The sequence below is a fragment of the Vanellus vanellus genome (genome assembly GCF_965231255.1).
Source record: "Vanellus vanellus genome assembly, chromosome: 1".
In the NCBI taxonomy this organism is placed as follows: domain Eukaryota; kingdom Metazoa; phylum Chordata; class Aves; order Charadriiformes; family Charadriidae; genus Vanellus; species Vanellus vanellus.
Genome location: NC_138905.1, coordinates 180,473,973 through 180,491,402, shown reverse-complemented (window position 1 = coordinate 180,491,402; position 17,430 = coordinate 180,473,973). Strand labels below are relative to the sequence as shown.

Genomic DNA, 17,430 nt, shown 5'->3' with positions numbered 1-17,430 from the left:
GCCAAACCTTCAGCTCATTTTTGCAATCCATATTTAGTATGCCACCGAGGTACAGAGGGAAAATGTGTGTTACATATTGCAGGAATGGATTTTCTTCTCAGATTTGTATTAATAACTATAATTCATTCCAATTTGATTCTTTTAAATATACTGGAACAAGTCAAAGCAACTATCTATCTAGTTTAGAAAGTGTTTTACTTCCCCTATTATGCTTCTACCCGAATGCTTTAATTCTGTGAATCTAAATGAAGCCAGTTGGTTCATTAAAAGTCCTTACCTACAGCAACGTGTGGTTACGAGTTGCATGTCCTACAACAGATCGTACACAAAATCTGATGCTTCTCTACAGTGACAGTATTTATTTGAGGGGAAATCTCAGACTTCTACTATGTTCATACATATATTTTACCAAAATAAGTGCACTCAGAGATTGAAAGAGGAGATTAATAAAAGAAACAAGAAAGGACAGTGACAATATCTCATAAAAGAAAGATGTATTTAAGCATCAGTCAAATGACACTATTTTTCACCTCATTTATAGTGGAAGCTTGAAGACTAAAATATTCCACAAGCCATTAGTTTCTTGGTACTCTGTGACGGATTAGAATATTTCTTAATCAACTGCTAAAGCACAGAAGAAGGCCAAAGCCTGGATTTGAACAAAGCCGAGCAATAGTGAAATACAGGGTTGTTCAGCAGGGATGCTATCAATGAACCATCACAGAACCACAAAAAGTGCATCAATTTCTTAAACACTCTTGAAAAATACCTGTCATTTCAACAATTTCTTAGTCTAGAGTGTGAAAAATCACACTAAGAAACAAAAGTTCTGATTTGTAATCAGGGAAGCAGGTTAAAATATGAGATTCAAATAACTTGCTGAAGGTTCTGGACCACCCCTCTGCCTGGAGGCACTTTGAAAGCCTACACAGCCCACCCAGAAGTGGTCTTGTGCTACTGGTCAAATATTATGGACTGTATGAGGTTTGTTGCAATGTAATAACTCTCCAGCAAAAATGAAGAAAACTGACAGAAAATGTATTTAAATCTCATTCATACAATACATTTTAAGCTCCTTCTCATGAGATTGACGTTCACGCAATTCATAGTAATAGTCACCTCCAGTTTCATTGTCCACCTGGACTGTACCAGTACTCTCGAAAGGACGGCCATCAGAAGTCAAGACAAACAGGTGAACCAAGGGTGGCTTCCCTTTGCTACATCCATGTTTCTCATCTGTTTCCACAGTATAGACAAGAATTGCCATTTTTAAGTCACTGCAGTTAGAGGAAGAAAAAAAGGGGTTGTAAAATAAAAAAAAAATAAAATAAAATTGCCAATCATAGTAGTGGATCATCTATCTTGTCTCATTTTGTATTGCTGCTGATTGACAACCTGGTGCTCTTGTAGCATACAAAGGCAAAAAAAAAAAAAAAATCAGGCGTTCGTTTCAAACTGAAATGTTTGACAGATGTAACAGCTTTCTGAAATGAAACTGATGAAATCTCAAATAGGGAAGTCCATCTCCTGTACAGGGGAGAGATTAAATTTCAACAGGCAAAGTTTACTGTCCTTAGACAGATGCAGATTTTCTTTCTTTTTTGTTTACCTGCCAGCTGTTAAAAATATGGGAGATGGCTAGGGCTTTGCTATTGGTGCATAGTCTACCTCCTGCTGCTCTGGATGCCACAGACTTCAGTGCGATCCATGTTTCAGGGTACTGTTGTCACAAACTGAAGGCAATTTCAAATTCTCTTACTGGTAATGCTAGCACTTCACTGATATCTTGACCTGTATTTTCAAAATGACGTAAGCGAAACAATCTGACAAGTGACTGAAAATTCATACCGCTATAGACACATACCTAAACCAGAGAGGTTAAAAAACTATTTTTACACTATAATGCAAGTGGCCAGATACGACCGAGGGTAGAGATCAAAAGTTTACAACTTCCTTTTTCTCTACTCACATTCACAGAATGAGGTATCAAGGAACATACAGCGCTGAGGAAAAACAGAAATACTCACAACAGCACCAAAACAAAATAACTGGTGTTTCATTGCACCGTCTTCCTAAAATAGACAGCTGTACGAATGGCCAGATAACAATTTAATAAAAAATCAGTAAGAGTCTTTCTGTTGATTTGGAAGCCTTTGAATCTGAGCGATAATCTAAACTAGACTTTCCCAAAGGCAACTGTGCACATTATAAATTTTTTTGTGTGCATATACACTATTCAAATAATACTTTTACTTAAAGAAATACATACCCTTAAAACCCTTCTCTGGACTTCAGTCGGAAAACCAGACCGGATCATACTCTTCACCGGTAAAGTGAAGAGTATGGATCACACTGGATCATACTCTTCATTCATGTGGGATGCATCTCGCCCAACTGTATCCATCAGCTTTGGGAACCAGTTTAAACCAGCATGTTTTCTTTAGGGTGAAGTGAATGATGAACCCAGTGAAGCAGATTAGGTTTGACTTACAATTAGACAAGATGAATCCTACCATAATGTCAACAAAAGCAAGATCTGGTACTGTGTGCACAGGCACTGCCAGCTAAGTATACTGTTGAAAATGATACAAACTATACTTTTTAATTTACAGAAATTATGGTAGATCTACAATCAGAAGTTGGGCACCTGAAGCAACCATAATGTTCAGATATATTAATTACATGATGCAAGGAGAGGGACTGGCATAGCAACGGTATTCCCAAAACCTGAATGGAAAGCTACGAAAAAAAGAGGTTAAGTATCACTCCCCTTCAGGCTCTCCATCTTATTCTACACAGGAAGGAGGTGTTCTCTTAAATCAAAATTCATGAGTCTGCACCCTTTTTTGGAGCTCCTGGACACCTTCATGTAAAGTCAAACTTTTGTTAAAACTTTCTTCCAAAAAATACTGGTAGGAGAAGACAGAGACTCACATAAACCTCAGTGGTGAAATATTTCACCATGAAGTTCAGTAACAAATCCTTTATTTCTCTTAAGGAACCTGAGTGAACACTCCCTATAATAACCTGATATGTAGAAACACATGTATCCTACAGACACCTTTACATTAGAAACACAATAGCCTCCATAACCTTGTGTTTTGAAGGAGCATGGATTACGAGACAAAAATTTGCATCTATCAGGTTTAGCCATTTAGATATTACTGCCAGCTACCAATCATCAAGAGACTATCAGAATGGCAAATACCATTCACAACTGAAACATGGTCTTCCTCTTACTTTTTTGGGTGTTTTAAAGGCTATATGACCATATAAGGCATTGGCTAAAGTAGCTCATTTGATCAAAAATATCGGACAGGCACATATTTAACAACTTTTAACAACTGAGAAAACCAATCACAGAATTTTCTTACTAGCAATACAGAAAAGCCTAGGACGCACTAAGAATATCCTGCAAAATTACAAATAAAAGTAGTTGTATCTAAGACTTCATTTGGCTGGAAGGAATGAGGCAGAATGGACGAATATTAGTCTGAGGCTACCAAGTGGTTTACCAATCAGTATCAGTAGCTATCCTCTTTTAGCTATCAGCCAGTGAGAATATCCAATTTAATTTTTTGGAGTAGGGAGAAGCTGCTATTTTAAAATGCTACCTAGATCTTGTTTCTGCGAACCTGGGGGAGGAAACAAAGGAAAGAAGAAAAACCTGACAGCTGATCCTCCACATTTTATCAAATTCAGCTCAAAATAAAATGATTTTTAATTCACCTGACTCACAATTAATTTTACATATTTTTTAGATTTTGGAAATATTATCTCAACATCATCCTATTGCTTTTATAAAGAAGTTAACATCAGGGAGAGCTGCAGATGGTGTAAATCAGCAGATTTACCCACATTTGGATTTAGTTTCAAATGTTGAACTGTTACTCTAAGAAAGGGCTCCTGATATTCCTCTTGTAGCAAGAAGCATGCATACTCCGGAACAACTTTCAAGTAATAATATTAATATTTGTGCACAAAAAATTAAGTGTGCCATTTCACAAAAGAAATGGCAAAACTACAACACCAGCTCATAGGAAATTACAGACACTACACAACAACAAATCCTGACAAATGCTGAATTACTCAATTTTCCCTCTGTGCAACAGAAGATACAGGATAACCCATGCCAAGACATTAAAACAAATCTCCCCCGCAACTCACTAGCTGCAAGAGAAACAAGAGGAAGAAACAAAGAATGGGTAACTTTTGAGACTGGTACAATTTGGACGCCTCAGTATGACTACAAATCAGATTTTTAACCACCTTTCCCTGCATTATCACACATAATCTATGGTACTCCCAAAAACTGAAAACTAAACAGAGAATGCAGGTGAAATGTTTCCAAGATTTGAAAGTCCGGATTTTTTTTAGTAACTTCAACATGAATTTAATATCAAAACTATAGTGGCCCAAATGCTTCCCTGAATCCTTAGGTCCTAGAAATAACCTACACATGTTTTTCTATGGCTACAAAAATGGTGCTATACAAAACGATTTCATTTATTTATTCATTTGAAGTTTTCATAATCACACAACCAATGTAATAGTGCAGTAATACCCATTTAAGGTTTCTTTCTGTCAGTAATGGCTATTTCTGTTTCCAAACAGAGTATATAGCTCTTTAGAACACAACCCATTACAAAAAATATATTGCAACTATATTAGAAGGAACTTTTTTGAATGATATTTTAATTATAAAGGAACAGTTAAGATGATACGCATTTTGTGTCTTGACAAGCACTTAAAATCTGAGTTAGGTAAGATGCTAAAGGCCCTTATGTTGCAAATGTCTTGCTAAAAGACGCCAATGGAAACGAACAAACGATGCCCCCCCTCCCCTCTACTTCAGTAAAATATGATAGCATACATTCATTTCTTATCTACAGCCTGGGAAATCTTTTTCCAGTCAATGGAATGTTATCTCATGTAAACCAGAAATGAAATGATTAAATGCCCACATCGGTCTATTGGGATAAAACATTTTACATATATTCCTGCACAGGCTGAAAAGTCAAAGCTGCAACAAAAGAGGGAAAAAAAGTAATATACGATTTTGTGTGTGTTTGTTTTTCCTTCAGCAAAGACATGAACATTGCAGAATGTATGAGATAGCTGTACTTGAGTAGCAACGGAGGAAATTTCTGAGAATAGATTTTACATACCACAATGATCTTTTGTGAGAAAGTGATGCTGAAAATTCAGGTATCACCTGTAATCCCTGTTAGATCTTTCAGAACATGGTATGTCAACTTTTTCAGTTATATTCTGTACGTTCAGTGCAATTAAATGCCAGACTAAGAAGATACAGTGTCTCCCGATATAAATGAAACTTGAACTCTGCTTTTCTTAAACTGAATTTGCCTAGATGAAAATTGGTCCATTAGGTACAACGTATCTACCCTTGTACAGAAGGGTAGATGAGCCGTTCTGTTGCAAAGACAAGAATCCTAGAACTGATGAAGTAACCTTACTGACGACTTGAAACCTGCACTTCAGACAGGTAGACTGTGCCCGTCAAGAGATGCTGAATGTAAATGGGTCACAGTTTTCATATCTTTAACATCTGTTGTTTATACCCAAGAAAGCACATCAGGGGCAAGAAAATTAATTCCCCAATTGCTGTCAACCGAGTTAGGGAACAGCAATAAACAGCTTACTGTAAGCCTCTAGCTACAATAAAATTGCTGTCAATAAAGTGTGGCTGATATGGTTTTGCTGTGCTAGAAGAATAGATTCTTTGGAAGTGAAAACCTGAAATGGAAACTAAAAAGATCCTCCCTTGCTCCTGTATGCAAAAGAACATTATCACAAAATTCCAATAGCATTAAACTCTCAAGATCCGGTTCTCACTCCTATGTGTGGCACAAATTTATTAGCATTTGTGAAACTTCGGCTTTGCACATTCAGGACAGATGAGACCCCAGCGATTCTGATAAAAATCTTTTGCATGGGAAACGTTGAAAGAGAAATGAAGCTTGCTAAGCTTTTACTGTCTGTATCTGTAGACACAAAAATGTTCCCTACTCTAGTTTAGCATTTCTACTGTCACTGTTGAAAATAGTATTATAGCTTAGGGTTATGTTCAGATTTCCATTATAACCCCCAGTTTTCACATGCTCTTAACTTTCTGAAAAATTCTTCTTTTCAGCTGAAATTTTTCATGCTTGGTCTCAGCTCAAAGATGAATTTCTTTAGACAGTTGAGCAAAATCTGTTAACCTATTTTTCAGTTATACAAAGATAGAAAAAATACACTGTACATTTTCACCATTTCTAATATTTTAGTATACATATAGATATATAAATATACAGAACTAGAAAATAACTGAATTTTACATGCAGACATTTTTCCAGGTGACTAGTCCTCACCCAAGACTAATATCCATGCTAACACGTAAAACAAACTAAGCATAAAAAAGAAACAGTGGAATTGTATATTTTTTATACTAAGTGGTAAAACAAGGCCACTAAAAATAATACCGCACACAGAATTATGAAATGCTATGGTTACAGAATTTTAATATTTGCAGGTGACGTAGACTCCGCACTGCTGTTCCAATGCAGATTTCCATCAACTTATGCACCTTGAAATTGCCACTCTCAGCGTATCAAATTAAGAGTCATTAATGTTTTCAGCTTTTCTCTTCTCTTACACAAACCCTAAAGTTACAAATTTAAACACTCCAGAGTAAGATAACATGAATTCCACGTGCCACAGAAAGCTTAAGTGATGTGCATTGATCAGCTGGAGCCTGGCTACTTGTTCCTTGATCAGGCAAGAAGTCCATTGACTGAAAAAGGAGTAAAGCAAGCTCCATAGACCTTATATCATTGACTGTAAGATTAAAAATATACCTTAGTATGGAATGCATTTAATGTATCAGTCAAGCCCAAATCCTTAATTTCTGCTATCAGAGCACAGAAATAAAAGGACAGTATTAACATATATTTAGCTTTCCTGAATCTACTAGAACTGTGCACATTTACAAAATTTATAAATTATCATCTTGATTCAGAAAAGCGCTTAGAGTGTGCTTACGGCTGTCTTTCTTGAAGACAACATCTGAAGTCATTTGGACTTTAAGGATCTGCTTCAGTCCCACCTCTTTAAATGAAAGTTAAGCACATGCCTAAATGCTATTTGATTAGGAACGAAGACTGAAGATTTTGCTCATAACCCACACTGATACATATTTTTAAACCTGTGTTATTCGTCACTGCTGTACTTCAAATCTGATTAAATGAAGTTGTTATAATTGAAAACTGGGATAACCACGGCAAATTGGCCCTAATTTCTTTTATTATTTATTCTATTGTTAATCTAAGTAGGAGGGTTTTGTCTGTTTATTTGCTTTTTATAAGAGGTCTTTCACATAGAAGAATACAACATGTCGTCTTTGACTGTATTTCTATGTAGCTGTTTGGTGTAGTGACTTACTAATTTGAAGTGCATTTTAAAGTTCAATCAAATACTGAAAAGAACACTGATTGAGAAGCCTGCATAGATTTCAGTATTCTTTATGAGTCATAACACTGATTTTGGAAGCTTAGCTATATAAGCTGGTGGTGTGCAACATCCTTTCCATACTCCTAATTATGTGAATTAGCATTTAGAACAATCCCAAGTTCAAGTATTCAAAAATGCTCTTTTCAGAGCATCCACCAGGTTTACTGCAAGATAGGCACTTGAAGAAGGCTTTGGTTTTTTATACTGGGTACTTCTGAAACATCAGCCTGTGCAATTCAAAGTGACATGTGAAGACTTAACCACAGAACTTCCACTAAATTTATTGACGATTGCACAGAAATTGCCCAGCAAAAAAAAAAAAAAAAAAAAAAAAAAAAAAAGAAGAAATTTGTACTGAACAATCTATTTTTGAATTCTAAAAGCTTTCTGACTTGGGACCCAGTTCTAACGGATTTCTAGGGCCAAGCTCCCATTAAAAGTAACAGGATTTTGTTTGAATGAAGTCCAAGTGTGGACTCAGGTCTCAGCTCGCTATTAGTATTAATGTATCTGCAAGATACATCGCATGTGTATTTACCTTGGACTGAAAGAAACTAAGTACAAATGGAGGATGCTAGTATTTCTTAGATATATATATTAATCCTGTATTTCTTGTTTCGCTATCTTAGCATCCTCCACAACAATTCCCGCACCCTTTGCAAACCACATAAAGAAAACTTGTAGATGTATAGGTAACTGAATACAACTTTTAACATTAGATACAGATAAACTCATTCTGTTAAACCTCAAGAAAACAGTACAGTGGCACAGAACAAAGTATCTCTTCCTAAAAGAATTTTAAAAAACGTTTTCAGATACTGTGGCATTAGCACACACTACTATTCAGTAAGGTTTTTAAGTCTAAATACTGTGCCTAAAGGCCATACTGTATCACAAATCAAAAAAAAAAAAAAACCAAAAAGACCTATGAAAGTTTATTTAACTCCTGTGCCAATGAATACTAGCCAAAATGCACCCTAATTTCAGGAATTACAGACAGTATAATAGAAAGGCTGCTAATGATTATTACCATTGCTGGTTATACTCTTCCAGCCAAAAGGGACAAGGGGGCATAAAAAGGTTACATCCTGTAACACTCATTATTGCAGGGGGGGGGAAGACACTATCTCTTTCCCCACATAATAAAAATGCACAAGCTCAGTTTAGATGACTGTCTACCTCAGAAAGAGTTATATTTTCAGTTACATATAACATTACAGCTTTTGCAGGGTGCGATCCAAATCAAATGATATGAGTATCTGGTGACTTCAAAAAGGATTCAGTAAGACTTCGGTGGAATTTGAGTCAGGTCCATACACAGGTATAAATGACTGATATTATTATTAAACTGAAAACAGTGTATTTAATGTAATGAACACAGGTAACTGAAAATGCTGCCAGTAGATTTGTTTGGCTGTGGGTTGTTTTCTTTCCTTATATTCAATTTCACTGTGCAGAGCTTATACATTCTGTCAGGTAAATAATTTTTTGGGTCTTAACGGCCTCTAGATGCTGTGGCAGATTAAGTCTGAGTTTCCTAATAGAGTTTGGAAGCTAATTTAAACTAAATTAACAACATCTCAGAACAGAAAAGGAATGTGTGGGTTGGGGGTGTTACATTTTGTAACTAAAACTGAGGAGAAAACTTCAGCTGAGTAACCACAGATTATTTGGAGCTCCTCTATATTTTTTTTTTTTTAAATTGGTTCTTGTTTTAACTTACCCTGACAGTATGTATACGGTGCTGCGTAACAGCCTGAAGACAGCTCTGGGATATACCCCTCTTTAAAGTCCTTAGAAAGGTTAAGGTTTTGTGAGAACCTTCTGTGATGCTTTCAGCGTCTGGTTGTAAGTACGAGTTGTTTTAGAGCAGTTACTTTAGCAGAACTGCCTCAGAAGTGCTTGTTTTATTCTTAGCATCTTGTTAGTGTGACACCTTACAGACACCCAAAGTCAAGACACTGTTCTGGGAACGTCACATTCATCTCAGATAAGGCTAATGCAACAGCAAGAGGATGACTTTATCCTAAACTTGGCTACTGTCAAAATCTTTTTTTTTTTTTTTTTGCGGAGACAAGGCTAAACGTGTCTCACTTGATCCTCTAAGATTCACATCCCCTAATAAATTCAGACAAATCACCCTAACTCGGAGGCCAGCAGGAACACGAGCGCGAACTCCTCACGCCGACCAAAGTCGGTGCAGCGAAAAGCCAAGCACCGAACGGCAGCCGCCTCGCCAAACACGCAACCCGAACTACTGACCACTCCGGTGCCACTATCATTAAATAAAAGGTTCTTTGGCTGTAATACCAGCTTCATCCTTCCCTCCTCCCTCCCCCCCTCCCGCCCCTTCCCCGAGCCACTGCAGGGCTGGCAGCGGGCCAGCCGAAGCGACGTGGTGCCTTAGTGCCATCTACAGGCTACCCCCGACGCGCTCGCCCCAGTGGCAGAAGGCAAGCGCCAATAAAACAAATTAAGACAGCGCCGCGTTTAAATCTTTATTAGCCGGGAGTTATCAGACCTCAGAAAAAAAAAAAACTAATGCTGGATTTGGTTGAAATATGAGTTTCTCAGCCTCCTGATCCCTCTCCGTACGTATGGCGTGTTTCACAGTTTAAAATGAGTTATGACGGATCGCTTATGCATTAAGAAGATGAGAAAATATTTACAATGGGCTGACTTTTTTTTTTTTTTCTGCATAATTCAGATGTATTCAGAGAACGCATTCCTTTCAAAAGTATGCTTTGGCCATTTTTTAAAATATGCAACAAACTGTCTATGCGATACCAACGGTCACCTATTACAACAAAATCATTTTGAACTCAAACACAGAGGAAGACTTCCGTATGGCTTAGTTATATCCTACCAACAAACCATGTGCTTCACAGATGAAGTAGCTTGGAAATTTGGGTGTCTTTGTTAGGGGAAAAAAAATTAACCCCTTTAGTAACACTAACTTAGCAAGGTTCCACATCAGCTTGAACTGTAAAAGAAACTCGAGCCAACTCACTTTGAAATTTGAAACTAAATGTACATATCCCTTCAGTCTTGAAGCAGTCAAATTTTCTGACTGAAATTTGGCATATAAGGAAACAGTTTTTCTTCTTCAATAACTTTTACATTTGGACAGTCAAATACCGGGGAGAAAAAAAAAAAGTCTTTTTCAAATATTTCAGTTTTGTTTATGCACATGTATGTGCACATGCATGGACGCTTAACAGTCCTTTAACAATCAGTATTCTTCAAAAGCCAAAGTATCAGAGGCATTTTGCAAGTGCATGGTTAAGCCTCAGGTAAATGATAAAGGGGCCAAGGATTTTTTTGTTTGTTTTGGTTTTGGTTTTTTTTTTTGTTCCCCCCGTAATGTAACTAAATCAAATTAGACTGAAAGAAAAAACCCCACAACATAGTGGCACTTTTAATACTGGTTGATCGGGCACTTGTATGCAGTACTTATAGACCAGTAAAAGTGCTCGTTTACCTGTCTGGTGTGTAAGGGGCCCTTTGTCTTGAAGCCTCCTTGGGAACTGCACTCTGAGGCACTGAAGTGATCTGAACTAGTGGAAGAGCGTTTGGAAAGGGTGTCACAACCACCAACAAAGGTGTTGTCCAACGGGAGTTCCTGAATCACGTGGTGCTTTTTCACTGAAACTGGAGTGTCAGGTTTGAGATGAAAAGCAGACTGCGGAGAGGCAGATTTGTAATGCTTGGCAAGATCAGGACTGTTAGGCTTAAAGGTGGTTGGTGGTGCTGTGCCCCAATCAAATCTTCCTATACTTTGCTCCTCCAGCTCCGCTGGAAGGCTTATTGTCCCGTTGATAGGTTCATGAACTGCATCATCAGGTTTGGACTCCTCAATGGTCACAAAATTCAAAAGAGAGCTCTTCGGAGATTTCCTTTTCTTCCTTTTCTTTTTCTTGTTTTGCTTGTTCTCCTGATTGGGAGACATCCACTCAGCACCTTGCTTGCTCCGCTGGGCAGCTTTGAACCTGGATGCATGTCGACAGCGAACAAGAACGGTGACAAATATCACCACTATGACAACCATGGCACCGGCCACAATAGCAATCATGATCGTGAGATAGTCCTCATTTTGGTAGGGTTGGCTACTGTCCCCTATGTTCCGGTCCAAAGGTGTTTCCATAGTCCTGCGTATCAAGTCATAAATATAAGAGGCATTTCCAGCAGTATCATTTACATACAAAAATACAAGCACGAGAGTATGCAGCGATTTGGGATAACCCAAATCACTTATGTTGACAACTAAGCGATGCAGCCCCACATCATTAGGAGTTGGTTTTTCTTCCAGAGTGATATTACCTGTCACCGGATCAATCCGAAACAAACCCTTGTTATTTCCGCTTACAATTGTGTACTTAAGCTCGGCGTTCATTCCAGTGTCTATATCCACAGCAAACACTTCAGCTACCACCGATCCTGGAATTGCCGAGAGTGGCACTAGTTTAAAAGAAGTATTAGAAGGCGGGTAGATGACAACGGGGCTGTTATCGTTAACATCCATGACGTTTATGGTTACTTTCGCCGTAGACGAGCGAGGAGGTTGCCCTCCATCCACTGCCTTAACATCAAAGGTGTAGGAGCTCTGCTGTTCTCGATCAAAAGAAACATTGGACTTTATAACTCCAGAGTACGGATCCAGCACAAAGTTTTCATTGTCGTTCAGGATGGAAAGGGTCACCGCTTTGTTTTCCCCGGCATCCGCATCGGTCACCGTGATCACCCCCACCGTGCTGTACTTCGGTAAGTTCTCCGATACGAAAAACTGGAAGTGATTATGAGTAAATTTGGGACTGTTGTCATTTTCGTCCAACACAGTAACAATTACAGCTGCTTGACTCTGCAAAGGAGGGGTGCCATTGTCTCGGGCTGTAACAGTGAAAATGAAACGTTCCTGCTCTTCTCTGTCAAAAACTCTGGAGGCTGTCAAAACTCCTGTCTTTCGATCCAGATCGAAAAAGGAGGCATTAGGGCCAAGCTGATAAACAATGTCTGCATTTTTCCCACTGTCTTCATCTGTGGCACTAATAGTTGTTAAGTATAGACCACGCCGGTTGTTTTCAGAAACTGACAGCTCAATTACAGGCTGGCTGAAAATCGGAGGGTTGTCATTTTCATCCTCCAGTTTAACTCTTACCAGGGCAGTCTGGTTCAAACTGGGCTTGCCAGAATCAGAAGCAACAATTTTAAAGCTGAATTCTTTGGTGCCCTCATAGTCCAACAAGGAAGAGGTCTCTAGCAAGTACTGGTTGTCGTAAACTGCCTTCAAGTGGAAGGGGACCTCTCTCTCAATGAAACAGATCACCTTGCCGTTCACATCAGTGTCCTTATCTGAAACCGTAATTAGGGCAATCTTTGTATTGATGGGATCTTTCTCAGATAAGTACACTGTGCCATTGATGGGACTTATTATGTACCTGAGGTCTATGTTAGGAGGGTTATCGTTTACATCAGTGACATTGATGGTAACAGTCGCCCGAGCCGGTGTAGAGCTACCATCACTAGCCAGCACTGTCACTTTGTGAATAGCAGTCTCTTCTCGATCTAAGGACCTCTGAACTGTAATCAGCCCTGTGGTGTTGTTTAAAGCAAAAAATCTTTTGGTTGCAGGGGCTACTTGGGCACCAAAAATATATCTGATTTCTGCATTGCTTCCTATATCTGCATCTGTTGCATGAAGCTGAATTACAGAAGTGCCTACAGGGGCGTTCTCTGGTATATGGACCTCTACTTGACTCTCCTTAAACACCGGCCTGTTATCATTGACATCACTTACTGTGACTTGCAGGATGGCTGTGCTGGATTTCTGGGGGGTACCTCCATCCTCCACTTTGATTTTCATCACGTAGGTGTCCTTTTGCTCTCGGTCCAAGTTCTGCTGCACGATCAGCTGAGGCCATTTCTCTCCTTCTGGAGTTTCTACAATATCCAGTCCAAAGACACTCTGCCCGTTTAACAACTCGTAGTGCTGCACACCGTTGAAACCTGTGTCAGGATCTGTTGCTGATGGGATTGGAAAGCGGCTGTTGATCAGAGTGTTTTCTGGGATGGAGATATTGATGACAGGGGATGGAAACATAGGTGCATTGTCATTAGTATCCTTTACAATGATTTTTATTTTGATCAGCCTAAAAAAGTCATTGGGGAGAATCACCACTTCAAGTTCAAAGAAACATTCGTTTTCTTCTGCATAGGAAGCTCCAGCACAGAGTTTTTCTCTGTCTATTCTGTTAGATGTCGTAAAGATTTCCCCAGTGGTACTGGACACTTTGACCAGAGGGGCATCCCCTGCTTTAGACACCAGTCTGTAGACAAGGCTGGCACTGGTCCCCGTGGCAGCATTGATGTGAGAAATGTTCAGGTCCTTTGGTATGTTCCCTATGGGTACGTTTTCAGGCAGCTCCTCTCTAATAGTGTAAATAAGTTCTTGAGCTACAGCAGAATCCAGCCTTAAACAGGCAATCAAAGCGGCCAACAGGTAAAAATCCCTCAGGTCCATGATAATGTTTTTATTCGCTTTTCCCGGATTTTAGGACTTAAAGGTTTCCACAGAGGAATGATGCGCGATTTGCAAGAGGAGGCATGCATGGACTGCAGGATGCATTACATCTCATTTCTTATTTGGAGACAGCACTGTCAACACAACCACACAGAACAGCATTATTGGTTTTTTAGGCATGACAAATCCACAATCTCCAACTACTACTTGTTTTTGCAATGCACACTTGCAGCAGTACATTTTCCTACTGCTCCCTTTTGCAAGCAATCCCTCCAGACAAATGCACCAATATCCCGTTGGCTGCATTTGCACAGAGCGAGAATGGCAATAACTACTTGCAGGATTAAGGGTAGCCACAGTTTCGACACGTACTTTCTGAATAATTTCTTGGTACGCCGTGTAATCGGTAACGTGCATTTCCCCTCTACCCTCCTCCACCCTGTCATTTGGTGCAAGTAAAAAAAAAATCTTCCCGCACTACTTCTGGATTCTAACTGCTATGTCAGCTGCCAAATGTAATTTGTTGTTTGCTTCCATACATATTTTTTAGCTCTTGCAAACCACATTTCTGTCTGCTCCTTGTGCCTTTCATCCCCCCTCTATAGCTATCGTACTGGGAAATAACCACCCGGACATGCTGCTGCTGCAGCAGTCGTCACTGGCTACTTCACATCCCTGTTAACTGATGAGACAATAACAGGACTTACAGTTTCTTACACTCTCAGCTCAATGTTTCCTCTCCAGATGTTGGATACTTCTCCTTCTGCTTAATAACCTTAAACTTTATTTGTTTGTCTTTAAACACAGTCTAAACCAGGAGGCTGGAAATTCCAAACGCAACTTAGGAGCAGCCAGCATGTTTACAGATTGGGGGGGGGGGGGGGGGGGGGGGAGAATATATTTTCTGATGACCAGAGGAAAAAAAAGCTGCAGCCTTTCCCCATTGACACTGACCTCCCTCCAGGATGTTATTAGCAGCTGCCACACATAAATACTGCAGACTAATAATGCAGGTGGGGAGGGGAAAAAAAAAAAAAAAAAAAAAAAAAAAAAAAAGGCAAGCGACAGACAGACTTCTGTTTGCATGCTCTGCTAACCGCGAATTATCGGGTTGCAAGGCTGCCAGCACCCACGGTTTGGCGGAAACCGGGCAGCCCCCGAGCACTAATCTTATCTGCATTAAGCTGCACGGTAGCTGATGCCCGTGATTACTTTCAGCGGAGTGATGCAGGTAGGGATGCAGAGACAGCGAGTAGGTGAGCCTTTGCCACCAACATCAACTGAATCCGAAACACTGATTCTTTCCCTAGACAAATACACTGGCGTGCTGGCTTTTCTTTTTTTTTTTTTTTTTTTTTTTTCTCCTTTAAATGAAATGCATCACAGTGTATGGGTAACTTTGCACTTACGTTGGTTGTCTACCTTTGACGATCTGCTGCAGCTAAGCAATGATCTGTTCCAGCAGATACAGCACAATGCATCTGGTAAACCACCAATATTTTTTTTTTTTTTTTTTTTTGGAGAAATCAGCAGCCGCCAAACGCTTCCTCCTCGAGATATGTGTTGCTTCGGGGTGGCAAATTAGCAACTCCAGGGAACAAATTCACAGTTCTGTCGTTAGTCATCCTCTCCACGTTTCATTGCTATTGAGCGGCGATCCTTCGGGTGTTTAAATGTGCACGCACCAACACAAACAAGCGGCAAGCAAAAATCCGGTACACTTCTTTTAGACCGGGGGTATTTTCCACTCTGCACTGCACACCATTCCCATCCCTCTCTCGGCAGAGCGGAGGCAGCTACGCGAAGTCTGCAACTTCTGACTGGAAATGACAAGAGTTGGTTGGTCTGGCGGTGCTTCTCTCGCCCTCTTTTATCTCGGGGGTGATAGCTGCCCACACGCGCGCGCACACCGAAAAAAAAAAAAAATTAAAAAAAATAAAATAAAAAAAATATATATATTAAAAAAAATCCTAATAGGTTATTGCTTTAGTGATGGGAGGAAGCGACGGCGCTTTCCCTCCTCCCTCCCAGCCTCTCCCCGTCACACACACTCTCTTCTTCTCGCTCTCTCTCTGAACTGAAATTCTTGATATAACTCTCAATAAGCCCAGAGGGAGGGTGTGAGCGGCGCTAGGCCCCCCCCCCCGCCGCACCCCATTGGCCCGCGCCGGCGGGGGCGGGGGCTGGCGGAGCGCGGCGCTGGCATTGGCCGCCGGGCACGTCGCTCATCGGGACGGCGGAGCGGCGGGGGCGGACGGGGGGGGCGGGGGTTGCGCGCGGAGGTTCCGCGCCGCGCGTAAGGTTTAGGGGGCTGCGCGGAGCCGCGCCGCGGCGGCGGGGGCGGGGGGGAAGGAGGGGGGAGGGACACGGGGAACGCGGCTACCCGGCGGGGCGATCCGCGGTTGGGGGCGCAGCGACGCGCGGCGGGCGCGGAGGGGGGCGGAAAGGTTCGTCGCGCTTGCGAGTAGCCGCGGGTTAAAAAAAAAAAAAAAAAAAAAAGGGATTTGATGTGGGTTTGGGTTGGTGGTGGGTTGGTTGTTTGTTTTTTGGGTTTGTTTTTTTTTTGGGGGGGGCGGGGGGGAGGTGGCTGAGCGCGGTGGGTCCCTCTTGCGCGGGGGAGCGAGAAGCGCGGTGCGGATGCGGAGCGCCGGTGGGCGCGCATCCTCCGTGGCCTGCGGCGGGGGGAAGCAGCCTGCCCCGGCCCTCCTCCTCCGCGCGGCTGGGCTTTATATTTAATACATGCCTTGTCATCTATAATTCACGCCGCTCCGACTCCAGCCCCGTCTGGGCTCCCATTTACGCCCGCACACCTTTCTCCATCCCCCTTTCCCGAAGGGTCGGCCCGGGCTCTCGCCGGAGGAAGGGAAAGAAGCGGCTCTGCTCTGCTGGTTCGGGTTTTGTCCGCTTAAACGTTGAACGTGGAAAACATTCCTCTCCGCGGTTTGATAAATAATAAAAGTGATCATTTCGTCTTCCCCGTGAATGACACAGGTGAATTGTCCCGCTGGCCACAAAAAAGCGTCACATGCCTGGAAGACGGTGTAATAAAATGCCAATGTATTACGGTATGAGTGACCTCAAAAGTGTGACAAAGAAGACGATTATGGTGCATTATATATAGTGCATCATATGTAGAGCCTTTTTCAACAGTTTCTGAAGCATGAATGAACCTTCATTTGACTGTGCTTTTATTGCTAGCTTTTCTCAGCTTGAACTTGCAAGCCGTATGACACCGTACCTATCCAATTCAGTATGCCCGCGTACGTGGCCACGCTGGCTGCTGCTTCTGGTTAAGCCTTTCAAATACAGACGCATACAGAAAACAGAGATAACATCAGCGTTTGGCTTTTTCTGTACTGTACCTAGGTAATTTGCACATTTTCAGTTGATAGTGTTGGCCT

The 17,430-nt window shown here is 41.0% G+C and overlaps 1 protein-coding gene across 1 annotated transcript in view; it reads right to left on the bottom strand.

Moving 5' to 3' along the window:
• Positions 1-15,456, bottom strand: part of PCDH9 (protocadherin 9) — a gene marked incomplete at its 3' end in the record, with an annotated part of 691,174 nt that extends 675,718 nt beyond the window's left edge. Inside the window, exons 1-2 of the mRNA XM_082485555.1 lie at positions 15,439-15,456; positions 10,994-14,163 (exon numbers count right to left, since the gene is read on the bottom strand). Of these exons, the coding sequence (XP_082341681.1) occupies positions 10,994-14,029 (3,036 nt within the window). The 5' untranslated portion in view covers positions 14,030-14,163; positions 15,439-15,456. The remainder of the gene's footprint in view (positions 1-10,993; positions 14,164-15,438) is intronic.
• Positions 15,457-17,430: the final 1,974 nt, after the last annotated feature.